The 27,858-nt window shown below is 58.1% G+C and overlaps 1 protein-coding gene across 1 annotated transcript in view; it reads left to right on the forward strand.

Annotated features, from left to right (window-relative positions):
• Positions 1 to 16,709, forward strand: part of TSHZ1 (teashirt zinc finger homeobox 1) — a 74,620-nt gene extending 57,911 nt beyond the window's left edge. The window contains exon 2 of the mRNA XM_058277898.2: positions 12,245 to 16,709. Coding sequence (XP_058133881.1) covers positions 12,245 to 15,396 — 3,152 coding nt within the window. The 3' untranslated portion in view covers positions 15,397 to 16,709. The remainder of the gene's footprint in view (positions 1 to 12,244) is intronic.
• Positions 16,710 to 27,858: the final 11,149 nt, after the last annotated feature.

Genomic DNA, 27,858 nt, shown 5'->3' on the forward strand with positions numbered 1-27,858 from the left:
AAGGCGTCGAGTAAGCCTGAGGGTGCCCCAAGGGCTGGTGGTGGCCTCTGACCCCTCCGAGCCCCCAAGGCCGTTTTGCAGCAGAGGCAGCAGTGCGGGGTAGCTGCAGCCTCTGCCCTCGGCCGGAGGAGCCCGTGTTGCCGGGAGGCGGTGAAAGCCACCACGCAGGTGGCTGTCCCTGGAGCCTGACCGTCCCGGGACCCGTCGAGGCCCAGGACACTGCCCGCCACAGAGAGCAGCGTTTCCTGGCCTGCGGGCGTGCAGAGCCCGGGTTCCACATGCCGCGTCCTCTGAGCTGGGGGCCTACTTCAGACTCGCGATGTGATGTGGGGGTGGCGACCCCGGCTGCCACCGACCGATTGTGTCCCCAGGCCCCGCCGTGCCTCAGTTTCCTCACACGGCCAGGGGAGCGTAAGAAGCGCCTCCCCCGTGAGTCTGTGAGTGGCTGATAAAGTTAATAACTGTCGAGTGCTTGGGCGCGTGGCTGGCGCAGGGCGAGGACTCAATAAATATTTCCTGTTATTACTCAGTGGCATTTTAATCCAGGCATCATGCTGGTGGAGCAGACATTCCGAGGGTATGAAATGTGTGCACAGAAACAAGTGAATTCTTTCTTTCCCAACGACAGTTCGTTATTAGTCCTCCCAAATCAATTGCGAATGTGCTGATAAAAAGGCGTTCTCTCGATCTTGGCGGGTCGTCGTCTCCGGGTGGACTTGCTTCCTCCTCGGTTTAAGACTGGCCTGCAATGTTGCCACTGAAGAATGTTTTTGGTGGTTTTAAGTGGCCTTCACCTTCCCTAAAGCGTCAGCACGTGTGGGCCTGCCTCCCAGCTGCCTCTGGAGGACTCTGAGGGCCCTTGGTGCTGCAGGTCACCCCGCCGACCTTTGCCCTCCCTTGACCTTGTGAACGTCCACCTCACCCCTCCCCCACGGCCCCGGGACTTGGTTTTTGTGTGTGTTTTCTTTCTTTCTACCTTGGACTGTTTTCTTCCCCATTTTTCCTTGTTAATTTAAAGCTGACCAGCGTTTCTTTCCAAGCAGCCACAAGAACAGAACCGGAGAAGCCGAAGGGAAGGAGAGCGCGTGGAAGCGCTTCTCAAGTTGGGGGGCGCGGGCTCTTGCCAGAGAGCCTGGCCTCTGGGAGCAGCTGGAATCCCCTGTGCTTTGTTTCTCACCTTGCAGGAAGGCAGACTCTTAGTTTTAAAACATTCCCGAGAAAACCAGCAACATTGTTCCTGCCCCCAGAAGCCCCCTGGGGGGCTGTGGTGGGGGGTCAACTCCGGTGCCACATGGGGCCTCCCCGAAGAAATCAAAGAGGGGGTGTCGGGGATGCGGCCTTCGTGAGGTAGTCTACAAACGAAGCCGTGTCGAGCTCGAGGCCCGCTGGATACCTCGAGCCTCTTCCCAGGCTCCATGTGGACATCCGGGAAATCACCGTCAGAGGAAGGCTTGAACCTTGACCCTGGATACTGGAAGCCGGGGAGCTTTTGTCTCTCAGCCGCGGGATGCGCCTCCGGAGGGAAATCCGTTCACCTGCGCCTGTCGCTTCTTCCCCGGGTGCCCCAGGCACCCTGCGCCCGCAGCCTCGCCCGATCCCGCCGCGCTCGCTAATGCAGCGGGATTTTGCTCCACCAAAGTGTCACCTGTCTGGGTGAGTGGTGCCAGCGTCTATCCGAAGTGACAGCCGTCTTGGCGTCCCGGCATCTTTAACTGACTTCTCTTTCATCATTCGCGCTGGGAAGGTAGCATCGTCGACAGGGTGGTCTCCTGCGCCCCCCCTCCTCTGGCCCCTCCCCGTTCTGCCGCAGCACCTGATCAAAACACTACCTCTGACACAGGTCTCGCTCTCCAAATTAAATGAGCCCAACCAGCCTGGGAATTTTCAGGAAAAGACAATGAAACACTGACGTGCGAAGTTAATGAATCTGGTAACAGCGCGCCGTGGAGACGGGTGATCTGGTGGAGCGCGCTGCCCCTCCCAGGCTCGTGGGGACGGAATGGAAGTCCCCGGGTGGCGTGGCTCTCACATCTGCCCCAGCCGTGGTGGTGGTTTGTGTAAGGAATGGAAACAGGTGGAGTGCTTCCATTCTAACGTTGCCAGCGGGGACGGAAAGGGACATTTCCAGGAAAGCATCTCGACAGAGCAGAAAGGGGAGGGGGTGTGGGACTCACACCCACTGCCCTTGGCGATGGGACCCCTACCGAGGATGCTGCAGAGTTGAGGTTATCAGCTGGGAGAGGACGCGCAGGTCGACCTGGGTAGACCCTGCACAGCCGCGCCCTGGGCCTCTGCTGCAGGCCTTGGCTAAGGGATGTGCTTATTTCATGCCAAGGAGCTGGAGAGGGGGCCTGTGCCCCTCTGCCAGGGGCTGCCTGGGCGAGCGTCGCCGCCTGGGTGATCTCATCCTGTGCCTGGGACCCTGTCGCTGACACCTGCAGCGGGGAAGGACACCTGCCTTTCCTCCACGTCCCTGGAATTAGCCGCCGCCCTCTCCTCGAATGCCTGCGTCTTGCAGAAAAGCCGCGTTGTGTCCTTAGTTACCCAGATGAAGAAGGGCCGTGCTGTTTGCATTGTTGTGGCTGTGTAAATGTTTTTAAAATTCCGCTGTCTCTGCTCTGCATAATACTCGACTTCCAAAGAAGAGTCAGGCTTCTGGCCGGCAGGACGCCCTGTGACACCGCGGGTCCCCTGGAGCCTGCTAAGAGAAGTGCCCGCGGAAGCGCTGTGTGCCGGCAGGACGCCCCGCGGCCGCTGCCTTTCTTAGATCTAGGCTGTATTACTTAACCTCCGAGAAGTTAAAAATGGAAGCGCTTCATCCGCTCGCCTGTTACGTTATATCCCCGTCAGCGCCACGATTCCCGGGACCTAGTCTGAGATGTGGCACCGACTGAGAGCTCTTGTTGCGAGGGCACCTGCTTTCGGCCCGAGGCGGTGGGGTTCTGGGGCTTTGGTGTGCCTCTGGGTTCTGGGAAGGATCTGGGTTCAGGGTAGGCCCGTCTTCCCTGGTGGCCTCAGCCCCTTCCCAGAGGCCGCCCCCACCCCCACTGCAGCGATAACAAGGAAGCGGGGCCCTGGGGACGCTCGCTGTCTTTTGGAATATGAAACAGGAAAACACTTTTGGTTTGTGCATAATTGGGGTACAGATGAAGAGGCAGGTTGGGGGGATAGAGATCTAATTGCTCAGAGCCAGTGTTATTTAACACTCGAGGGAGTTTGGAACTTTACTACCTTTAGCCATTAAAAAACAAATACAGCTGTCACTTCTCACCGTTCTGAAAACGACTGGTGAATAGAGCCGGTTACATTTTCTTTAAAGAAACAAAGATGTTTTAAAAACGTTGGGTTGCAAGTTGAGAAATATCATTTTTACCTCATTGGCTTGATGATGCAGCGCTGGTGCTTCCTGATAAAATTGCAGTGTAAGACGAAAGCGTTTTTTCATGCAGTCTGGGTGTGTACATCGTGTGTCAGGGCAGGTGCTTTGGGGCCACACTGGCTGTGTCCATTTGTACTAGAATGCACGGGAATATGTGTTGTGCATGTGGCAGGACATCTTCAGGGACACATCAAGAAGGCACATTTTATGATAAGAAATATTAAAAAGATTTAAAATTTTAAAAATTTATGGTCTCACCAAACCAGTGCACCCACTCCCATTTCAGGAACCTCAGGGCCTGTTTATTTTGTATGTTCTGCCTGTGTGTGCGCATGCCCTTACACGCTCACACACGGCTAGTGGTGCCTGTTCCTGCAGCCGCATGCGCGTGTCGGGTGGGTTCAGCAGGGCGTGTGCTTTCCCACGACAGCAGGACACGCTCAGGTGTTCACAGCCTCACATTCATTCCCCACGATCGTGCAAGGGGCTGGAGGCAGGGCTGGGGGGGGGGCTGGTTGACACCAAAAGACCCTGCAGAAATGCTGATTTGGAGGCTTTGCTTTCTGTGATGGGAGAAAACTGTCATTTATTTCTTTAAGGAATTGTAAAAGAAGAATTTTATGTTGCATTTATAATTTCCAGGCTTATCTGTGCATCTAATTTCCATGGGGGTGGGGCTGGCCGGTGGCAGAGGGCTGAGCACACTAGCAGCGAGATCTTAGTGCAGAAAATGCCAGAATTCTGATTTGGCCTTCTGTAGTCCATTGGGCGCTCACAGAAACCTTTGAGCCCAAAAACCATATTTATTCACCTTGTGAAATATACTGTTGTCATAGCTTCATCACTAGAAATAGAAGTTTCTACAAATATCGTAATATAGTATTTTTCCCTATCTGAACTAAAAACTTTTTAAAAATTTTAACTTGAAAATAAGAAGTCATCAGAATTACTCTCTAGTCCCTAATCTCAGAAGCTTTTATGAGTCTCTCTTTTCTCCCTCACTTACCTCTCCACCTGGGTAACATTTTCTGTGTCCAGGAGTAATCACGAGAACTCCCTGATGATAGTAAGAGCAGCCTCGTTATTGAGAGACTTCTGTTTTCTGCCACGATATAGAGGTGTAAAGCTTAGATTCAGACCTCCCGTGTTGTTATTAAGTGGATTTTAGGAACGTTGGGTGGTGTGGAAAACACTGGTTAAGTGTGGAACCGTCCCGCGGCGCGTCACTCGTAACAGAGTTCCACGGGTTCCGCGTGCGCTCGGCCCTCGCCGGCCGGCCACGGCCCCGTTCCCTCTGGGCGCCCGTTCCTCTGCCTTCGCCCCGCGCCCAGGCCCGCGCGGCCGTCCGTCGCTTCCGGCCTGTAGACGCTCCTCTCCCCACGGGGTCTCTTCTGGAAGGTAGACCTGGCGCTGAGGTGGGCTCTCACGTGAGCGGCGACCCGCGGTGGCCTGGAGAAGGGGACGCGCCCCCGCGTTCCGCCACCCCAGGCTGGCGCGGCCACCGGAGAGGCTCCCTCCGCTGCGCGCCTTGTCCCCCCCCCCCCCCCCCCCCCCTCGTCCCTTACAGGCTCTTCTGGCCTCGGGGGTTGTCTGTGGTCAGACGGCGCCGGGCTGCAGCGGCGGTCAGCCCTGCCCGCAGCGCTCGACTTGTGGCCCCGCCGGCGTCTGTCCTTCCCTGGCGTTGAGGTCGTGCCGAAAGCGTGGGATTTCCCGGTGCGGGGCCTTGGGGACGTGGAAGAGTCCGCAGTCCACGGGGAATAAAACACCTGCATGTTTTCTCAGACGCCGGCAGGAGTTCTTTGTGTTTTTGCTCTTCTTGCTTAAGTTTTCAAGGTTTGTGTGTATTTCTCTTTTTCTTTCGACACCGCTGAAAACTGAGGGAAGTTTCTGCCCCTTCTGAGCTGGCTTAAACTCTAATTGGTGCTGTCCCACTGCTGCAGTCACATTGTTGTCACCAGCAACCAGCTCTAGATATTAGGCTAATGGATACCTGGTGTAGGAGGGATCTCAAAATGATGTTTATTTTATTTCTCAGTTGACTTGAAATTGAATTCTGGGACAGTGAGAAGGAGAAGAAATTTTAAGGAAGTTGCTATTGGCTTCCTAATTAAAATAACAATTGGGAAAAAACCACAGGCCATTTTATTATTATTTGCAGACTTCACGATTCTTAAAAATGGTTTCTGTCAGATTTTAAGGAAAGAGGTGGCTCTGTTCTAAATCAGTTGGTTTAGCAAACCAGTACATGAGTTTTAGAAGCAAGCAACTAAAATTTGCCAAAGTGATAACAAATTTTTTTGTTTGTATCACATTGGAGCAAAAATGGTATTTCAGCCTTGGCATGGGGTCACCTTTCCTACAAGAAATCTGAACTTAGTTTTGTAGATTTATGTGTACCCTGCCTGTATTTTAATGTTTCTCAGACGAGGAAGGAGTTCTTCACGTTTATCTGCTTTCTCGGTGTTTTTAATTTCTCTTTGTATCCTAACTTTCAGAAAAACCACCTGCGCCCTCCCTAACTAGGGTAGGGTTACTTTCCAAGCGACCAATTATAAATCTGGAAGAAAGCGTGTTTTGCAAGATCCTGCGATGAACTGAAGCTCCGTTTATCACTTCGGGGCGTGCAAAGCCCCTTTGTGACGCGGCCCCGTGGAGTAGCTGGTTTTGAGATAGTGGCCATCTGTTCATGGATATCACATTCGCCAGCCCCCAAAATAGCCTGACGTGGGCGCCGTGTAACTTGGTCTGAGCGTATGGTTTCACCAGGTGGCAAGACAATGGCGAAGCCGGGGCTTTCCTGCGAGCTGTGCCTGCGCGGGGCTGGAAACAGGGCCTGTCCTCGCGTCGCAAATGCCCGTGGTCCACCTCCTGCCTGTGAACGGGGGCGGCGGGCAGCGCCCAGGCTCAGGGCCCCGTGCAGGGCCGCGGCTGGCTGCCTCGCGCGCCCTCCTCTGTCCTGCCCTAAGTTTCAGCCTCACAGGACAGGCCGAGGCCGGCAGGGGAGCAGAAGGCCTGGCCACTGGAAGTCCAGCGCCGGGCCCTGTGCTTGGTTCCTGGCCCCGCAGTGACGCGGCGGAGCGGGTCGCTGTCGTCGGCCCCCGCCGCGCCTGCTTCCTTGAGGTGAGCGGGTGGTGGGTGCGTTCGAGGCTGAGAAGGGCCCCCTGTGTGGGGCCCAGCGCAGCCACGTCCCCTCTGCAGCCCTGCCCTGGGCCTCCTGGTTGGCCTGCGTGGCCTGGGTTCTGTGCTTGTGTTCACAGGGGCCCCCTGTTCTGTTTGCTTCTACCTCCAGGTTGTGCGTCTCTGCCATGCGGCAACTTCTGGGGAAACTGAGGCCCGAGCGTGAGTGCCACGGGCATGGGCTGGGGGTGACGGGGCATCATGGGGCCCTCACATCAGGCTCGGTGTGGTGGGCAGGGCCATTCTGTCAGTCTGGGTATCACGGCGATGGCCATCTAGTGACAAGCTCGACTTGCCTTTTGGTGTTGGGCTGTCTAGAGCGACCCCTGCTCCGTGCACTCCCTCCAGGGCACTGGGTGTCCCGGCACGTGTGGCCACGTGGCCCAGTGGTGCGTCTCGGGCAGTGGCACCCCCTTCTGCTGGCCGCGTGGCCCGGTGGCGTGTCTCGGGCGGCAGCACCCCCTCCTGCTGGCCGCGTGGCCCCTGCTTCTGCGCAGGCCGAGGACCCTGCCCGCCGTGGCCTGGCGCTGTGGTGTCAGTGGTGGTCTTGGGGTCTGAGTTCCGCCATGGGGCGGCCTGATCTCCCCGTCGGGGTTCTCAAGGGGAGCAGAGCGGGGGCAGAGGCCCGGAGGCGCCCGAGTGCTGGGTCTAGCAGGGCCGACCCCCGGAGCCCCCAGGAGCCCCTTCCTCGCCTCTGCTGGCCTGGGGACACCCGCGGTCTTTGGTGGCCCTCGCCCTAGCTGCGTCGCCGGCCTCCGTCTCCGCTTGGCCCATCTGTGTGTCTTTCCTTTCAGTAACTGGTCCCCCCCGCCGCGAGACCCTCTTTCCAGATGAGGTCATGTCCCAGGTGCCTGGGGTTGGGGCTCAGCCACGCCTCTGGGGGCCACAGCTGAACCCCAACAGGGGCCACCTGCCTCCCGCCCAGCCTCTGCCGAGACCCGTGGGTCTGAGGCCTTCTAAGGGCCTGGTGCGGGGTCGCGCAGCCTGTGGTCCTCGAGGAGGGGGAGCCCTGCAGGGTGGGGTGGGCAGCCTGCCGGGCGGGGGGCACCAGGGAGGGGTCCCAGGGGGATGTGGTGCAGGTGTGTGGCTGGGGGAGCCCGGGGTGGAGGCGGGACCCCTGCTACTGCTGACCTGTGGCTCCCCACCCCGCCCGCCACAGTGTGGGGCAGGGGGCCCGACTCCCGCCCTGCGAGGGGTTGAGGAGAAGCTGGGATGGACGGGGCAGCGTGTGTGCCCGCAGCCCTATCCGCGGGGCGCGCCCCTCTCGGGTCCTCTTTCCTATCACTGAAGTAGTGGCCATGGAGCCTCTCCTGCCCCCCAGCTGGCCGCCTCGCACCCACTGTGAGCGCCGGGCTCTTGGGGAGCCACGATGACCGGCGAGCACGTTCATAGCACGGATGCCCTCGAAGGAGAGTGAAAATACAGAGACCTGTGCGAGCCATGCGCTCCTGTGTCCACTCCCAGGACAACACCAGTACGGGCATGAGTTTAAGGGATTGTTCCATTAGACCACACAGAGGATGTTGTCTTCACTTTCGCGCCTTTAACCGCTTCCCCCGCGTCATTCACCACGTAGTTTTTAATGTTGGAATAACATCGCGTCACAGGAACGAGCCAGTGCGCCGAGCTACCTCTGGCAAATCTTAGAATGAAAATTCCGTGGGAGACACCTTTGTACACTGAGCAAGGCTGTTCGAGCCCCGTGTCTACCACGCCGGCCGTGGCGCATGGACGCACCTGGGGCAGGAGGACGGCCTGTCCCGGGTGGGCGGTGCCGGGCGGGGGTCAGCTGAGCGCCTGGATGGCCAGGCCGCGTTCGCAGGCAGCTGGAGTGCGTTTTGGTTTCTTGGACTCTATGGATGGAGCTTTACTCTAAATGCCCTTCCTGGCCTCACCCCTTCCCCAGATGCCCCCCGCAGAGGGAGCGCTTAGGGGCTGGGGTCTCCCTGTGCCCCCGTGCCTCCTGGGGGCGGTGGAGGAAGACGAGCCCTTGTGCGTGGGTCTCCGGGTGGCCTGGCCTGCGCACATCTGAGGACCCGGGTCGCCGCGGGCTGGGCCTCGGTTTCTCACCTGCCGCCCGCTCTCAAGGGCTGTGAGCGGCCGGCGGTCCCCGCGCAGTTTCTGCGCAGGGCAGCTGGGTACCCGTGGCCCAGTTCTGCCGGGAGCGGGGTGCAGGGCGTTTGGGTAAAGGAGCTGACATCAGAGCCGGCCCTGGAGAGAGCAGCAGGGTCACCAGGGAGGCGAGGGGCGGTGGTCCAGGGGTCCGAGGGGCCGCGTCGGGCCCTGAGGGTCTGCTGCCGACTGGCCTGGCAGCTTGCGGGGGGACTGCCTGCAAGGCGGGGGCCCAGAGGAGGGCGTGTGCAGTGATGTCTGGGAGGGAGCCGGGGGGCAGGAGGAGGTGTTGGGGCGTGGGTTATTGAACCCCGTGTCCACCTGTGCCTTCACCACCGCTGGACACCGCCCGGCCCCCGAGCTGGCCCAAGGGAGCCCTCCGTGGTAAGGGGCCGTGTGCGAGGTCAGCGGCCGGAGGGCTGGTCCAGGGGGCTGGTCCCGGGGTCCCACCAGAGAGGGGCAGGGGGCTCTCCACCAGCGCAAACGTGCTGGGCAGGCTGGGGCTCTGGAATTGTCGGTGAGACGGCGCGCCCCTCCTCGGGCCCCCTACCCCGGCCCTGGCGGCAGGTCCGACTGGCGCCGATGTCGTCCACATGGCCGCAAGTGGGGACACTGAGGGGGCGGGCACACGTGCCGGTGCCACGTGGTGCCCGTGCTGCTGCACGGGAGGTGCCGGCCCACTCCCCCCCCCCATTTCCCCCGTGCCCCCCTGTGCCCACTAGGGAGGTCCGTGCTGGACGAGCCCCAGGGGCGGATGGCCATGTCGTGCTGGTGTGACCTCAGGGTGTAGACCAAGTCCTGTGCAGCGTCTGCGCGTTGCTGCGGGAGCCGTTTGCCATGGGACCTGGCTTAGCCGTGGGGCCTGGCGTAGCTGTCGGCCTGGCGTAGCCGTGGGGCCTGGCGTAGCCGTCGGCCTGACGTAGCCGTGGGGCCTGGCGTAGCCGTGGGGCCTGGCGTAGCCGTGGGGCCTGGCGTAGCCGTGGGGCCTGGCGTAGCTGTCGGCCTGGCGTAGCCGTGGGGCCTGGTGTAGGTTCAATGCCGGGAAGCAGCGGGGCAGGGCCGACCCCCACAGAGGGTGCTGCCAGCACCCGGGGGCTCAGACGGGTGTTCTCTTGAAAGGCATTTCAGGCCGGAGCCTTCCTCTCATAAAACGGACCAGCTGAGTCTACGCTTCGGGTGGCTCCCCCGACGTGCCGAACCCCTGAGCGGGGGGGGCTCGTGCCCCTGCCCGCTCTACCCTATCCGCTCCGGGGGCCTCTGAGCAGCCCAGGGGAGCTGGGCCTTGGGAGCTGGGGCGCGCGGCCAGGCTCGTGGAAACAGGACGGGTCTGCCGTGGCTCTTGAAGTGGTCCCCGAGCTTTGCCCAGTCTAGACCTTCTCCTGGCCCTGGAGAGAATGACAGGGAGTCAAGCCTGCGTCCTGCCCCAGCAGCCGAGCTGTACGTTAGAGGGGCGGCGGGGGACGGGGCCACCTTCGGGCAAGGCTCAGGCCCCGTCCTGTCGGGCACTGCCACGGAACAGCGCAAGCTTTGTGCAGGTGCAGTGTCCCCATTGGTTAGTGGATGGCGGCGCCCCCTTCGGTGAAAGGCAGACATGGACACGCCCACCGACTGTGCTACGTTGTCACGTGGGTGTGGAAGGAGCCTGTGTGCGGGGATTCCCAGGACCTCAGTCCAGGCAGGCTTTGCAGACACGTTCGGGGGATTTTCCCCATGCAGGGTGTGTGCATGTGTGTGTGCGTGTGTGTGTGTGTGCATGTGTGCACAGATTTGTGTGCGCGTGTGGCAGTTGTGAGCATGAGTGTGCATGTGCGTGAGGGGAGCCTGTGAGTGCATGTGTGTGCATGTGAGCCTGTGTGTACACCTGTGTGTGTGAGCCTGTGTATGCATACGCCTGCACATGCACCCGTGAGCATATGAGCCTGCACGTGCACCCGTGTGTATGGGAGCCTGTGCATGCACTTGTGTGCGTGTGTGAGCCTAAGCATGCATCTGTGTGTGTGAGCCTGTGTGTGCACCCTTGTGTGTGCGTGAGCCTGCATGTGCCACGTGTGTGCATGAGCCTGTGTGTGCACCCATGTGCGTGTGAGCCTGTGTGTACACCCATGTGTATGTGTGAGCCTGTGTGCACCCGTGTTTGTGTGTGAGTCTGCACGTGCACCCACATGTGTGTGAGCCTGTGCGCACTGAGCGATGATTCGCATTCCTGTGTGTGCTTACGGCCACACTCACCTTCACAGCTGTAGCTGAGCTTCCCTCCCCTGGCTCCCGCCCGCCTCAGCTCCTCCCGTTGGGTGTCCCAGACGCTCTCCGCCCTTGGAGTCCCCGCCTCCCCGCGGTGCTGGCTCTCGTGGCAGAGGGCGAATGACTGTGTTTAAGGAGGTCCCCTCAGGCAGCCCCTCAGGAGCCCCGTGCACATCAGCTGCGGCTTTGGGGAGCACAGCTCACCCCGCGTCCCGTGTGCTGCGGGATCACGCGTCTGGGATGTTCAGGGGGTGGTGTGTGCGGCCTTCCCGGGGGTTTGTGGGACGCAGCATGTGCCACAGGTCCATGGTCATGAGTCCGTCATGGCGCTCCATGGCTGCCACGGCGCAGGACCACGCACTGGGTGGCTGCAGCCCCGGGAGCGACTCCTGCACGCCCCGGAGCCGAGAAGCCGCGATGCGGTGCTCCGGGCTGGCCGGCTCCCGGCCTCACCACCGCTGGCGCTTCCCGCGGCCCTTGAGGCTTCGCCTGCTGCCGCAGCCCCGCCACCCCGCCTGCGCCGTCACTGCCGCCTCCTCCCCGTGTCCGGGTCCAGTGTCTGCCTCTTGTAAGGACACTGGCCTAGCGGTCAGCGCCACCCTGACGAGCTCGGTCTCCTTTTACTCATCAGAGACCCTCATTTCAAATAGCACCACGCCCCGCTGACCAGCCGTGGGGTGTGAACGGGCCCCTCCAGGGCCACAGTCCACCCCGTAACGGCCTCAAGGCTCCCGCGGTCAAAACGCCAACTCCAGCTCAGCTTTTAGCGGTCCCCGCCCTCTCCCGGGCTACCCCTGCCAGTGTCCCGGAGGCTGCTTTAGGAAACGCAGCCTTAGCCCTGCAAGCCCCTGCCCCAGCAGAGTGGCCGCGGGCCCTGCGGGTCCCCTGTCCCCTGAGCAGCCGCTCCGGCCAGGCAGGGGCTCGGTGAGCCCCTCCTTTAGAGAAGAACCTAAGCTTTTTGCTGTTTGCTGCCGAGGAGGGCTTTGATGAGGGACACGTCGGGACGTTGCCCGTGAAGCATCTTGTCCCAGAAGTGGACACTTGGGTCCCGGATGCTGGACCCGTGCACTCGCCACGTGGAAGGCGCGCTGGGAGCGCCCTTCCTGTGGGAGATGAAGGGCCGGCGCGAGGTGCGGTGGGACCGGAGACAGGGCCCGGCTCTGGCTGTGACGGGGGGACCCGAAACCGTCGACAGAGCCGGTTTCCCCCCCTAGGACAGCTGCGGAGAGGCCCGTGGAGCCGGGGGAGCTGGGGGGCTGGGAGCACCGCGCCTCCAGCAGGACCCCCGCTTGCTGGGCAGCCGCCACCGCTGACCGTCTGCTCTTTCTCTTGCAGCTTACGTTCCTGAGGAAGAGCTGAAGGCGGCGGACATCGATGACGAGGCGGCAGGGGAGCTGCCTCTGGACCTCCCGGAGAGCGAGTACCTGTGCAATGACGAGGCGGAGAGCAAGGAGCCCCCGAGCTTCCAGAACTCCCCGGTCAGCACGGCCACGAACCAGGACGCCGGCTACGCGTCGCCCTTCAGCGAGAGCAGCGACCAGCCGGCCCACTTCAAGGGCTCGGCCCCCCGGGAGGACAAGGAGGAGCCCCCGGGCGCCGAGAGCGCCTCCTACCCCCAGGACAGCTTGGCGCAGATCAAGGCTGTGTACGCCAACCTCTTCTCCGAGACCTGCTGGTCCAGCCTGGCCCTGGATCTGAAGAAATCCGCGTCCAGCGCCGGCGGCCACGATGCCGGCCCGAAGGAGAGCGCGCCCCCCACGCCCCCCGCGGCCGCCGCCCCCGCCGGCGCCGCCGCGAGCACGCCCGGCGGCGGCGGCGGCGGGGGTGGCTCGGGCTACGACTGGCACCAGGCGGCGCTGGCCAAGACGCTGCAGCAGACATCGTCCTACGGGCTCCTGCCCGAGCCCAGCCTCTTCAGCACCGTGCAGCTGTACCGGCAGAACAACAAGCTGTACGGCTCCGTCTTCACCGGCGCCAGCAAGTTCCGGTGCAAGGACTGCAGCGCGGCCTACGACACGCTGGTGGAGCTGACGGTGCACATGAACGAGACGGGCCACTACCGCGACGACAACCGGGACAAGGACTCGGAGAAGACCAAGAGGTGGTCCAAGCCCCGGAAGCGCTCCCTGATGGAGATGGAGGGCAAGGAGGACGCCCAGAAGGTGCTCAAGTGCATGTACTGCGGCCACTCCTTCGAGTCGCTGCAGGACCTCAGCGTCCACATGATCAAGACCAAGCATTATCAGAAAGTGCCTCTGAAGGAGCCAGTGCCAGCCATCACCAAGCTGGTCCCTTCGACCAAAAAGCGGGCCCTGCAGGACCTGGCCTCGCCCTGCTCCCCCGAGCCGGCTGGCCTGGCCGCGGACACGGCACCCGGGGAGCCGGCCAAGGACCCCAAGGCGGCCAACCCGTACGTGACCCCCAACAACCGCTACGGCTACCAGAACGGCGCCAGCTACACCTGGCAGTTCGAGGCGCGCAAGGCGCAGATCCTCAAGTGCATGGAGTGCGGCAGCTCCCACGACACCCTGCAGCAGCTCACCGCGCACATGATGGTCACCGGCCACTTCCTGAAGGTCACCACCTCGGCCTCCAAGAAGGGCAAGCAGCTGGTGCTGGACCCCGTGGTGGAGGAGAAGATCCAGTCCATCCCGCTGCCACCCACCACGCACGCCCGGCCGCCGGCCGCCGGCGTCAAGAAGCGGCCCGACTCGCCCGCGGCGCCCCCGGCCTGCGAGGAGAAGAGGGAGCCGGACAGGGAGAAGGCGCCCACTGCCGCCGGCGAGGCGGACCGGCCGATCAAGGAGGAGGGCGAGGACCCGGCTGAGAAGGCGGAGCCGACGGCGCTCTACCAGTACCTGCGCGAGGAGGACCTGGACGACGGCCCCAAGGGCGGCGTCGACATCCTCAAGTCCCTGGAGAACACCGTCACCACCGCCATCAGCAAGGCGCAGAACGGGGCGCCCTCCTGGGGGGGCTACCCCAGCATCCACGCTGCCTACCAGCTGCCGGGCACAGTCAAGCCGCTACCGCCGGCCGGGCAGAGCGTGCAGGTGCCGCCCTCCTACCCCGGCGGCGCCAAGCCACTGGCCACCGAGCACAGCGCCCTCCTGCACTCGCCCGGCAGCCTCACGCCCCCGCCCCACAAGAGCAACGTGTCCGCCATGGAGGAGCTGGTGGAGAAGGTCACGGGCAAGGTCGGGGTCAAGAGGGAGGAGAAGGCCCCCGAGAAGGAGAAGGGCGTCCCGGCCAAGGCCGCCTCCCCCGCGGCCAAGGAGAACAAAGACCTCCCCAGGACGGAGGACGCGGGCAGCAGGCCGGCGCCGCGGAAGGGCCCGGAGGCCGAGCCGGCCAAGGCCAAGAAGGAGGGCACCGCGGAGGCCCCCTCCCCCAATGGGGCGGAGCCGCTCAAGGCCAGGGTCACCAACGGCTGCAGCAACCTGGGCATCATCACGGACCACTCCCCGGAGCCCCCCTTCGTCAACCCGCTGAGCGCGCTGCAGTCCATCATGAACACGCACCTGGGCAAGGTGTCCAAGCCCGTCAGCCCCTGCCTGGACCCCTTGGCCATGCTCTACAAGATCAGCAACAGCATGCTGGACAAGCACGGCCACCCCGCCGCGCCCGCCCGGCAGGCCGACGCCATCGACCGCTACTACTACGAGGGCAGCGACCAGCCCATCGACCTGACCAAGGCCAAGAGCAGGCCCCTGGCGCCCGGCGCGGCCGAGCCCGTGGCGTCCCCGCTGCGGGAGAGCGCGCTGATGGACATCTCCGACATGGTGAAGAACCTGACGGGCCGCCTCACGCCCAAGTCGTCCACGCCCTCCACCGTGTCGGAGAAGTCGGACGCCGACGGCAGCAGCTTCGAGGAGGCGCTGGACGAGCTGTCGCCGGTGCACAAGCGCAAGGGGCGGCAGTCCACCTGGAACCCCCAGCACCTGCTCATCCTGCAGGCCCAGTTTGCCTCCAGCCTGCGCGAGACCCCGGAGGGCAAGTACGTCATGTCCGACCTGGGCCCGCAGGAGCGGGTGCACATCTCCAAGTTCACCGGCCTCTCCATGACCACCATCAGCCACTGGCTGGCCAACGTCAAGTACCAGCTGCGGAGGACCGGGGGGACCAAGTTCCTCAAGAACCTGGACACGGGGCACCCCGTGTTCTTCTGCAACGACTGCGCCTCGCAGTTCAGGACTGCGTCCACGTACATCGGCCACCTGGAGACGCACCTGGGCTTCAGCCTGAAGGACCTCTCCAAGCTGCCGCTTGGGCAGCTGCAGGGCGAGCAGAGCGTGGCCAGGGTCCTGGCCGGCAAGGCGCTGGGCCCGCTGGGCGTGGCCGAGGAGGACTCGGGCTCCACGTTCCAGTGTAAGCTCTGCAACCGGACCTTTGCGAGCAAGCACGCGGTGAAGCTGCACCTTAGCAAGACGCACGGCAAGTCCCCGGAGGACCACCTCATCTACGTGACGGAGCTGGAGCGGCAGTAGCGTCGGGGACGCGCTGACCGCGGGAGCCTTGCACTAAACGTCCTCGCCCTGCACGAGGCCCGGCCTGAGCCTCTGAAATCGGTCCCTCCCGGCCCCCTGGACCGCCGACCCGTACCTTGGTTTTTTCTTACACATATTTTGTAGGTATATTTATATGCTCTTTGTCGGATCTGTGCATGTTATTTTTCTTTGTCCGTGAGTCGAGGCCTGACCTTTATTTTCGACATCTGTTCTCGATGTTCAGCTATCTTTTGTAGGGAATGGTGGGACCCACTGTTCAGAGACATTTATTTAGCGGGAAAGAAAGACACAAATAACTATGACAAAAAGACATACGAAAATTACAAAGTTGCCATGACAATAAAGGTCATAGAACCGAGTAGTATCCAATTTAACCCTTTGAGGTGAGGACTGTAATCGCATTTCTGTGCCTTTCACTCCAAAAAAAAAAAAAATGAAAAGAAAAAAAAAAAGGCTTAAAGGCGTTTCACTCAGATCAAAAGCTGTGTCAGACACAAAACTTATTTAATAATTAAAAAACGAGCTTTTATATGCAAAACTGGTTTGTGAAGGAAGCATGCGTGCAGCTGTCGGAGGTTAGAGAGCCGGCTAGGGCCATGGGGTAGAAAGCCACACCTGCTCACATTTCAAATAGAAGTCACCACCCAGGACACCCAGTTGCCAGTATGCCCAAACCCTCTGGATGCTGAGAAATGCCACTTTTGGCACACACAAAAAAAGTATGCAAGCTATTATTTAAAAATGTGTAAAAATGCTATTCTTTTTTTCTGTAAGATACTTGCGGTTTATAGTTATTTACAAATGTAAGCTTTGGTACAAGCTGAGCTTTCTATAGTGCGCTGCATTGGTAAATGAAAAAAAATACGGGACAAATGTCGGAGACCTTCCTTTGTAAATTGCCAGCATCAGCTTAAAAACTACTCTGTTACATATCGTACCATTTTAATCTATTCAACTTTCTTTGTACCTTCTGGCTGTATGCTCTCTCTTTTAACTTTTTATATTGTCATTTTATATTCAATTTCTGTGTATATAATGTAAAACCACAACTTTTGAATAAAATTTAGTTCCTGCAGCTTGATTTAAATAGAGAAATTTTACGAGCAGCCGCGTCTATCCAGATGTATGTACTTTAAAGAGCTACCAGACAAAAATAAAGACAACGAAGCAAGCAATGCACTATTAATTATCCATTTTGATGTTCGGTCATTAATACTGTACATTTTGGTTCACACGATTAAATCCACTGTTTTCTCAAATGTAAAATAAACCCACACACAGTTCTCGATTTACCTGCGCTGTCGTGTCATCGTTCTTTTGCCCTGGGAGCGCTCAGCCGGCGGCTCTGGCCGCCTCCTGGGAAGCAGTCTCTTCAGAATGGCCTCGCGGTGACGTGCGTGTGACACGCTTGGTTCAGAGGTGAGGCCCGCACTCCGTAAAAACGGAGCGCCGTGGCGTGCTGGGGGTCGCCGTCGCGTGACGGGCATCTCGCCCCCCGCCGCACCTTGGCCATGCTCGGTTACCCTCTGTGTGTGCGCGGGCGGATCAGCGGGTGGGGGAGGCGGAGGCTTCGCTCCAACAGCACAGCCCCCTGGCCTGCAACCAGCTCGGCCCGGCCTCCGGGAGGCGGGCCTGCTTGCCGGCCCTTAGGCGACCGCGCTGGCCGCACGCTGCGCCGGCTGCCCTGTCGTTGGGTGTCTGGGCCCGGGCTGGTCGAGCTGTGCTCACCGCTGGTGGCGGCTGGGACACGCAGGGGCTGCCCAGACCCAGGAGCCCCGCCCCACGAGGGTCGTGGCGAGCTGGCTCTCCATGGCCAGGGCCGGCCGCTTTGTGCCGTGCTGACGGAAGCTCCTCTAAGGCCCGCTGCCGCCCTGGGTCTCCCTGGGCAGGAACCGGTGAGCAGGGAGGTTTGCTTTTCCACCTTTTGCTTGACTTTCCATGCAGTTTTATCCTGATAAAGGTGAGCATGGACGCCACTCTGCTCAGAGCAGCTGAGCCATTGAGATGCTGTACTTCGCCCCGTGACGTGGCACGTGGCTTTGGAAGAGGTGGCACAGGCCAGTCGTGTTTGCCGTTGTGCACACTAAGGCGGTGGCAGAGAGTCGGGAGGTTGGCTCCCTTGTTCTGACTTTTTTCTTCGGTGAATAGCCATGTCCTTTGGCGTTCCAGCCATCTCAGCACTTCAGTTTGTTCCTGGATGACCGTGTACTTCGGGCTCACGGCGACACGGAGGCCTAACGGCATAGCGGGGCCGCTGCATCCAGCTCCTTGGGAGCCGCGTGATCTCGCCACAGGCCCACAAGTCCACGGTTGTGCGATTTTCACCCCGATAGAGTTCACCGCAGCAGGCAGGTGGTGTGGCAGGGAGGAGGCTCCGCGGTGGGGGCGCTGGGCCCCGTCCTCTGGGCAGCTGCGATGTACCTGAAAGCTGCTGGCCGCTCGGAGCCCGTCACAGTGGGTCCCTGCCGAAGTCGGGGTGTCCGTGGCCCTCTTTCCGCGGATCCACCGGCTCCTGGCCACTGTGCCGTTCATCCGGACTCCCCGGCTCTCTCCGTTGGTGGGGGCTGCTGGGACACAGCGGATGTTCTCGTCCTGCAGTTCTGGAGGCCGGAAGCCCACCGCGCAGGGCTGGCAGGGCCGGCCTGTGTCCCGGGGTCCACAGCCTTCCAGCCATCCTGTGTCCCGGGGTCCACAGCCTTCCGGCCATCCTTGGCTGCAAGGTGGACTCCGGGGTCTGCTCCGTGGTGACCGGGATCCTTTGCTGATTAAGGCTTCCTGCCACATCGGAGTGCGGCCCACCGCCCGCGGCTCGGCCCACCTCACCAATGTGCAGAGGTCCTAGATGGGCCACGCCACGGGCACGCAGACCAAGACCCAAGCACGTCACGGCTCGGTCCCCGAGAGCGGCCGCTGGCTCAGAGGCAGGTCGTCTTCGTGATAATGGCTGGTTGGCGTGGAGGTGGAGGTCGCAGCCAGTGCTCACCCGGGGTGATGATCTGTGCTGCTCACACAGGGCCTTGGCCCGCCTGGGGTCTGAGCTGGGCTCTAGCCTTTGCACCCCAGTTTTCAGAGGAAGAACTGAAGCCCAGGAAGGGCGAGCAGGCTGCCCAAGGTCAGAGCGTCCTTGCTTATGGGCTTCTGCCCCCAGCCCCTGCCCTTACCCCAGCCCCCAGGCTGGCAGGAGAGCCCCACGGCCCTGGCATCTGCCCCCGGTGAGGGTGTCTGCTCTCACCCCGACAGAAGGAAGGGGCAGTGCTGCTCCCCCCGGGCCATGGGACTGGGCCGCCACCCGCCGGCCCTCTGGACGGAGCTGTGGAGGAGAGCAGGTGCGCGGCCCACGCTGACCGCAGAACGCGAGGGGTGTGTCTTTTTTTGGGCCTGGAAAATGAGTTGAGAGGCTGCTCGTTATGAGCCGTGGCAAGTGAAATTCTCAATTTCAGCAGGTACGTGCCCCGCGACCCAGAAGCCCAAGTTGTCTACCGCAGGTCCAGAGATTGACCAGTGCAGAGCCAAGCCGGGCACCCACACCTGAAGCTCGACTTCACACGCATCTCACGCCTTCCTGGGCGTCGGAAGGAACGTGCTCATCTTTCCCGTCCTCTCGGTTTGTGCGTCCTGTTCCGGGGGCTGCTCCGGTGCCCGACAGCGCCCGGGCGGTATTTCCTGCCCCATGTTCCTCTGCCTTTCTTGGCCTGGGGCACGGAGCTGCAGTGGAGGGTGCCACCACCGGGCAGTGGGGCCCTTCCCTGCGCCCCGAGGAGGCGGCCCAGGGGCGAGGGGCTTCTCGGGGGGCAGTTCTGGATTTTAGGCCATCCGTGGGCACAGGCAAAACCACCCTGTTTTGCATTTGTACTGGCGACTTGAGCCTTGGATTTAACGGTTAATCCCATATTGTTTCCTTTAACCATGGGATTTTACAAAGTTTGAAATTTCCCTTAGAATGTGGTTGGTGGGAGATCTTGGTCGCTATTTGGTTACTATTTAAAGAGAGAAAACCTGTGAGATAATGCTAGACAGTGGTTTATGGAAGAGAACGTTTTGGACAGTGTACAAAGTCTCCACAGTTCTGTTTTTGACACTGTTAAAAAATCTGAGTACTGTTGTTTTAGTCTAAAGCTTGTCTAAACTACTGGATTTCCAGAAATCAGTAAAAATTTCTTTTTACTTATTATTTCTCTGAAGATGATGGATACCTTTGGAAACTAATTACTGAATTGTACAATTAAAGATACTGAAAGATAAAATCTTTTTTGAGAGCAGTTGCCCCATTATTTCAATGAAAGTGCTTTAGGCATTGCAGAAAACTTGGACAGCAAAAAAAAAAAAAAAAAACTTAAAGAAGGGAAGAAAAATTAACTTGTTTTCATCTGGAAAAAAATCCGTTATTATTGTGGTGCTAAACCCTTTTTGCCATGTTTTCACAAAACTGAGAGCACACTCCATATACTTTTGTACTTTGCTTTCTTTTCCCATTTCATTAAATATTGAGAACTTTTTTTTTTTAGGTCCTGGGGCCCAGGGATTGAACTCAGGACCTCGTATGTGGGAAGCCAGCACTCAACCACTGAGCCACACTGGCTTCCCTCCTGAGTTGGTGTTTTCATTTGTTTCGCTTGTGAGTTTTTTTCAGGAGGCACTGGGAACCGAACCTGAGACCTCCCGTGTGGGAGGTGGATGCTCAATCTCTTGAGCCACCTCCGCTCCCCAAGAACTTTTAATCTGATTAGGATATACTATAATTTATTTCATCAATTCCCATTACTGAAATGTTCCAAAAGCCACATTACATTCTTTTCACGTTTTCACTATTACAAAGAATATTCTACTACAATATATATATTTTTTAACATTTCCAATTATTTCCTTAGCATGACTACCTAGAATTAAACTTTTCTGTATCATTGTATGATTTGATACATATGGCCACATTGCCCAGGAGAAAGTTTGCACACAGGAACGTCCATTTCTGCCCACCTGTGCTTTGTGATCACCAGGTGTTACCTTTTGTTTTTGTTTTGGCCATTTTCCCTACCTGGCCAATACACTCTTGCTGTTTCAATTGATATTTTAATGCTTATTACCCATTTATGCTATTTAAAGAAAAGACTCAGCGCACGCATGCTTCTTGGAGTCCTTACACAGGAATTATGGCTTCAGTTAAATACGTTTTGTCGAGACAAGCGTCCCAGGTGGCTGATGCACTCTTCCACGGACAACACAGCACAGAGGACAGAAGGGGCTTGACCAAGATCCTGTGGCCCCCATGGGGCCAGGACCAGAGCACAGGACGTGGATTTCCAGGCGCTCTTCCCCCGTTCTGGTCCCTTCACCACCTCTCATTAAAATGCCCCAGTGACTTCAAGGAATGCCCCATTTTTACATTGCCCAACTTCCTAAAAGGGAGAAGAGTTCCAAATTCCACGGTTTCTGTTACTAATTTACAGCCAATATTGATTGGTACAACCAAGCTAATCCTAAAGCGAGCAACCCTAGTAGGTGAGATTTGATCACCCAGAGTGGGGGCCATAAAATAAAAGCACTTGGATTCAAGTTAGAAGAAAAGCGAGAGACCCCTCTAAAAGTTGACACCAGGAAGAGGCCTTGTCCCCTGTTGGTGTGCTGCAGAGTTAAGTCCAAAGGCCTTCCTGGGGACAGTCCAGGGCGTTGACCCAGGGTTCTGGAGAGGAACGTAGAGGGGCGTCCCTCAGCCCCAGTTAAGGTCAGGGAGCCCCGACAGTACTTGGGAGTTGTTCTCTTTTGGAGGGAGCCATGAGTGTGTTTCAGCAACAGCTGTTTAGAAGTTGACCCATCATTCCTCTTAAGTCCTACAAGAGTATCTACAATTTGCTCCGACTGGCGTGGGTAGATTGTTGATGTGTTACAGTATAATTTACTTCTACTGGTTGCACAGGTAGTAGAAGCAGTGGGCTCACATATTTGACTGCATTTTGTTAAAATATTTGCTATATGTCACACATTTAAATATAAACTGAAGTAGTTTTCTGGTTGGAAAATGCACAGTTGAAAGATGCATTTCAGTGGAGGTCTTTGAGATGGAGAGCATTTTAGGCAAACCTGCAATTCCAGGAACGTTTTCATCCCAAAGCTTGTTTGAACCAAAAGTTCATGAATGGAAAGGGGCTTGGGCAGTCTCTTTGGGGACAACAATATCTAAAATGTGTACATAATAAGGAAAATCCCGTGCTATATAACTGGAACCATTTACCAAATTCTTCCAGTCACTTCATATCCAGCTGGATTTCCTGAAGCCCAACAAAGCTCCTGATTGCTCCCACGATGGAAACAATGTTTCTCCTTTCAGAAAATTTTTATGCATTTATGCATGTTTTTGGAGTTATATTTCTGCTTCTCTCCAACTGACTGAAACTAAGAACTTCCTTTTCTCTTTGTAGAACAACAAAATGTGAGTGTATGATAAGTGCACTATCTAATTAAAATTAAGAAAGGTGGGTATTTTTGACTTGTGCAATTTAAAATTACAGATTGAATTGTATCCCTGTGTAATCACTTTCCACCACCTATCCCATGCCAGTGTGCCCAATTTATACTAATCAGTTAGTCGTTATGCTTATCAATTTCAACTTTTGACTTTAAAATCATTAAAATTATGGAAAGTATGACTTTGCTTTGATTTGCTGACTTTAAAAGACAGTGGTCCCTAAATACCTTCCTTTCATTTGTAGCATATTTATTTATAAACTAGTAATATCTGATTCCCGCTATCAGAGCTATTTATTCTTCTGTGAAGAACCTTTTCCTTACTCTTCTAGAGCCATGAAATTTGCAAGTCTTTAGCTTGGATACTCCGAATTCCAGGACGGGCTGCTCGAGCGTGGGTCTTGGCTAATGGAATCTGGATTTTCACCTTGTTGAGTGGCCTGATAAATGACCACATCTCATCCATGGCCCACAGTGGTGATCGGGACGCATTCCACTTTCCACCACTCTTCTCACCAGTTAATGGAAACCAGCGACCTTAAGGTCGGAAATAATCCGCCAGAGGCAATCCAATGGAAAGGACTTTATTCAAGCTTCAGGTTATTAGGACAAATATTTTTTAAACCAGGGGCATTTAAGATGGCAATCCTTTCTATGGTGGGTGTTTTCTTCAGGTTCTGGCTAGATAGTTGGAACCTCACGGTGACCCTATGTGACATCAGATTTGTTGCCACGGAAGTGCTGTGAGGTCACAAGACCATGATAGCTGGCAGAGCAGCTCAGCAAGTCCACCTCCCACTTCTAAGAGGAAACAAATGAATTTCTAGAACAGGAGTCTTAAAGGTATGTATTTCCAGATAACCTCTTACTCTTTTTAATATTAGCTGCAGTTAAGCACCCTTAGATTTTTAGGCCCTTCGTCACCTACTTTCAGTGGCTGCGCTTCGTCCTGGTGGAATCCTTTCTCAGGAATTGAAAACTTGATATCCCCAACGCTGGTTTCGGTGTCATCCGTTTGCAGTGGATGCGCCTAGGAGCTTTTGGCCGGTGCCCTCGCTCGCTGCACCTCAAGTAGGTAGCAGAACGGGCCGCCTTCATTTGCCCCATAGCATGGTGTTCCGTCCGTCGCAAGGGGACACTGGCTTTCCTTGGGACTCCACTCCTCAAGGCTGAAATGCCCCTGCAGGATAAAATGTCGCTCGGACTCGCTTCCACGCATTTCCTTCTCGAAAGCCTCTGCTCCCTTGACATCTTTTGCTTCGTCAAGTGCTTTGGCATCTTGGAAAACAAGAGTCGGCTGCTGGTGGGAACCAGGTGCTGCTCGGTCCATCTTGTTTGCTCTCAGCACCTGTCGTGGGCAGAGGGAGATGTGCTGCCTCTTCATCTCAGTACGGAGGGGCCGTGGGGGGCATGGGGGCCTGGGGAAAGGTGGCGTCAGGGTCCGGCACAGCCCGACAGCCCGGGGGATTGGCGCAGAGCAGCTGGCTTCCTGGTTGCGATGAGCCCCTGGAAGGTCTGGGGATGGTGCTGCCCGGAGCAGGAAGGCCAGAGGAGCTGGACGCCCCCCGAAGGAGCAGGCGAGTGACTGAGGGCTGCAGGCTCTGGCCCCTGGTCCATGTGAAGGGCCGCTGAGATGTGACCGGTCCAGCCTCAGGTCTCGGGCTGCCAACACACAGGTGGGCATCACGGAGAAGGACACGGGGGCTTTGGACCACCGCGCGGGCCCCTGGAGAGTGGGAGGAAGGCCTGTGACCATCTTTTGTGGCCCCATCCCAGGCCCGTTTGTCGTCTAGTTCATGTGATAAGAAAGCAACAGCGAAAGGGAGCTGGAGTGTAGCTTTTCTAGGGTTAAAGATCCTTATGCTTTAAAGAGAATGTATAAAAGAAAATTTCTTTCTGAAATAATTTATGGAAATGCCGTGCTCCCTTTGAAGGTCCCATGTCACTGCACAGCACTACGCAATGTTCTCTTTCTTCACCTGTCAGGCAAAGACCACCTCGAAGAGTCTCACTGCTGATTACTAGTTAATTGTCATTAATAAGTGACAACTGACATTATGGGGGCTTAATGCAGAGAGAACAGAAAAGAGCCACAGATATTCTAATGAGCTGACTCCTACGTGCCCTCTATTGTTGTCGAAAATGAGGAGCTGTCGTCATTGTTCGGGAGATGGGCTTCAATTGCTCTGGAAAATATTCTCTTTTAATTTCTTTATGCATAGATAATTCCTGGTACTCTGTATTTCTCTCGCCCCCACCCCCCCTCCTTCGAGCACGCAACACGCACACATGCGCGCGTGCACTTTCTCTCCTATGATCATGCTGAAAATCCCAACTTAGGAGGAACCGTAACTTGTTCCTAGACAAGGGTTTGTACTCTGAGGAGCCGGTGGGAACAAAAGGCTGTCGAAGGGCATGTCCTTAGTGGACGTGGACGGGGACAGAGGTGACGGGGCCCAGAGTTTGGACGTGAGGGGTGGAAGGAAGGAGCAGGGGAGGACCGATTTAACAAGAGGACTCGCCGTCACCGCCAGAGGCTGCAAGCAACGCCCCAAGTGGTGATCAGGGACATTGGAGCGCCTGTCACTGTCGGTCTGCCCGAGAGAGCCTCTCCCCAGCCCCGAGAGCTTCAATGAGGACAACAACCGCCTCTGCCGCCCCGCTCCAGGAGAGGCAGGAACCAGGGGCGTGCCCCCGGAGCTGTCCCACCTGGAGCTGCGTCCCTGGCCACCTGCTCTGGGCACACTATCCCAGCAGCCTTCTGCCCCTTAAGACCAAAATCCGTCAAGAGCGCCTGGGCTTGCTCTGCGTTCTCTCGTGTTTGCGTGTGTGAGCGTGTTGATGTGTGCGCACAGAATGCACCTCCTTTATTTTGATATCAGAGTCGAAAATAAAGGAACCAGACACAGAGCAGAATCGGTCCGCTGGCGGCCACTGTCTCGGTGCATTCTGGGTCTGTCTGGGGGGGAGCAGTGCCCATCGCGGTCCCTGCCGCTCGTCTGCCGGACGTTTCCAGACAGGACCACGGCGGAAGTGTTCCTGGAGAAAACAGGCTGGAGCCAACGCAAGCCAGATGTGTTGTTTTTCAAGTGCCAACACCTCCTAACAACAATTTTTCGTGCTATCAGATCATTTCACACGGTGCCATCCTACCTTCTATCAAGGCTTCTCACAAATGCAGCTGCAAGCTCAGTACTTGAGGCCACGCTGCTCGGGGAACACGGCTTTCTCCTTGACACAAGGGGGGGGGGCAGCCCTTGCTTGCTGCTGCAGGAAGGCCTCTGCCCTGCTCGTTTCTGTCCCCGGGCGGGTACTGCGAGGGCGGCCACATGGAGCTATCGCGTGGGGGGGCCCTGGCCGCTGCCTGCTTCGGAGTCAGCTCGGACTTCGAGATGACCCTAAGGGGCTAGAAAGGGGGGGTGAGCAGCGGCCAGTCCTGCGCTGGCACTAGCTGTGGACCCACGTCGTGGCTGCAGTGGAAGAGGTTTCAGGCCCGTGTGTGTGTGCTGTTGTGCAAACACAAGTGGGGCATTGCACACCCGTGCCATTGATTTTTTGAGCCTAAATTCTCAACTGTACATTTAGATTTGGTTGGTTGGTTTATCTGAAAATTCTAGAGCTAGGTCCCAGCTTGGCCTCGTCTGTAACTTATGACATCACCGATAGCCTCACAAAAGCCTTGCACAAAATGTGGAAAGGGATATGGAGAGCTTGCACAGGGATGCTTGCACAAGGTATCGATCCATTCGTTAATCGATACTTGCTCAGCCTCCTGCTGTTTGGCTGGAGCACGGGACTTGGGGGCAGAGAACTATTTCATGAACCTCTGTCAATCTGCATTAAAATTGCTATAATACATAGGACGTGCCTTACTCTGCACTCGATAAACGGAAGGGGCTCAATAAACTGTAGCTATTATTATTAGACTTGCTCAATCAATTACAAATAGCTTAGATAGCTATCCTTTCTCATTTCAAAAAATCTTGAAAGCCTTGCTCACTTGCCTCTGTTAAGCGGAATAGCAGGCAAATGCGTGGGTGAAATTAGATCGCTTTGAATTGGAAGAGCTAAAAGGTAGCTGCCTCCTGGGGTTCCACCATATTGGGGTGTCAGGCCTTCAGAAGGACCCTCCTCCCTTGCCACTGGATTTCAGTTGGGTTAAAATCTGACGGCTGCAACATTTAAAACGCGCATCTTGGTACGGTCTGCGTGGGGGAGCGGGCAGGGGCTCTGGGCGTGAGGCTGTGAGCTGAGGCGTGTCGGGGTTGTTTGTCTAAGGTGGAAGCCGATAGCCACGAGGCAGGCACCAGAATCGGGGGCCTGCACCCCCCGCAGCCCAGGTTTGCTAAGGGAGCCGTGCGCGATGGCTGCTTGCGCCGGGTGGGGTGCTACGCAGGCCGGTGCTCGCACTGAAGCCCCCGCCCCTTCACCCCAGCCCCGTCCTGACCCCTGCCGGGTTTCCTGGCGCCTGGGTGCACGCCTTCCGCAAAGTCAGCCGCTGGAGTCTCGACTTCGTTCCGTGGAAGTCCCACGAAGCCCAGGGATCCTGTGTGGTTCTGACCCAGGTAACTCCTCTCCCAGGGTTGGAATGTGGGCGGGGCAGAGGAAGGCTTGGCCGCCCCCACCGTGTCCAGATGGGCCCCCTCTCTCCCAGTAGCACGGGGGCATCGGGGACGTTGTCCTGTTCCCATTCCTGGAGGGAAGGGCCCCGCTTTCCTGTAGTCCTTCATCTAGCCTGCTGACCTCCTGCATCAGTCGTCCGCTGCCGTGTAACAAAGGACCTCAGAAGCCACCCTGCTCATTCAGCTCACAGCCTCTGCAGCTGGAAGTCTGGGGCCCCTGCTTGCTGAAACCCAGCAGCCACCCGGCCGCCTTCTCGTCTGAGGCTGGTCCTAGGCCAGGCTCCCTGGGTGCTGGCAGAGGGCAGCTCCCTGCCCTGCGGGTCCCGGCCTCGGGCCCCTGGCCTTGGCCCCCGGCAGCAGCTGCTTCAAGACCAGCAGAGCTTCTCCACGGCTTCCCGGCCTCAGGGCCCTTTTAAAAGCTCGCCGGACCTGGCCAGGCCCAGTGAGGCCGCTTTCCCTCTTATGAGATCACCTCAAGCGCTGAGGGAACACGACCCCTCTGCCACGTCCCTTTGCCGTGTCTGTGACGGAAGAGTGGGAGTGGAGGCAACTCGAGGGGCCCCGCCTTGCCCGGCCCAGGGCCGGCCCACCACACCTCCACACACCTGCCTGCAGGTCCTGCTGGCACCTTGGGCCAGGCTGGCGGCCCTGGGCCTCACGGTCTCTTCTGCGTGACCCCACGACATCTCACTGCACCGTGGTCCCACGCCATCCCACTGTGCCACACCGTGGCCCCACGCCGTCCCTCTGTGCCATGGCCCCATGCCGTCCCACTGCTCCACGCCATGGCCATATGCTGTCTCTCTGTGCCGTGGCCCCATGCTCTCCCACTGCACCGTGGCACCACGCTGTCCCACTGCGCCACGCTGTGGCCCTACGCCATCCTGCTGTGCCATTGCCCCAAGCCGTCCCACTGTGCTGCGCCATCCCACTGCACTGCACCATGGCCCCACACCAACCTGCTGCTCCGTGTCCCCAAGTTCGGATCCCCACGCCTCTGTGTCAGCTTCTGGAGCACCCGGCAGCCCTTTCCCCTCCCCTGCGCTGTTCCTTCCAGCCTTGGCTGACGCTTGCTTCCTCTGGAAATTCTCCCTATGTTGCCGCCCTGGACCCGAGGTCGAGCGTGCCTGCTTTGTCTCCTGTAAGTCGGTGCTTCCTCTTTCCCAGCTGAACTGGGGCACAGGGAACCCCCAATTCCTCTGCAGCAGCCCAGGGCCATGAGCGTCAGGAACGCGGATGGCCGGGATCGTCTCACGGAGGTGAAGTGTACAGTCGGTGCTCGATGTGACCCGTGGGTCACCTGTCCCTGCTTTTCTCCCTCCTTGGGGCTGTTATAGATGGCCCTGGGGTGCCCTCCCCT

The sequence above is a fragment of the Dasypus novemcinctus genome, chromosome 16, assembly GCF_030445035.2.
Source record: "Dasypus novemcinctus isolate mDasNov1 chromosome 16, mDasNov1.1.hap2, whole genome shotgun sequence".
In the NCBI taxonomy this organism is placed as follows: domain Eukaryota; kingdom Metazoa; phylum Chordata; class Mammalia; order Cingulata; family Dasypodidae; genus Dasypus; species Dasypus novemcinctus.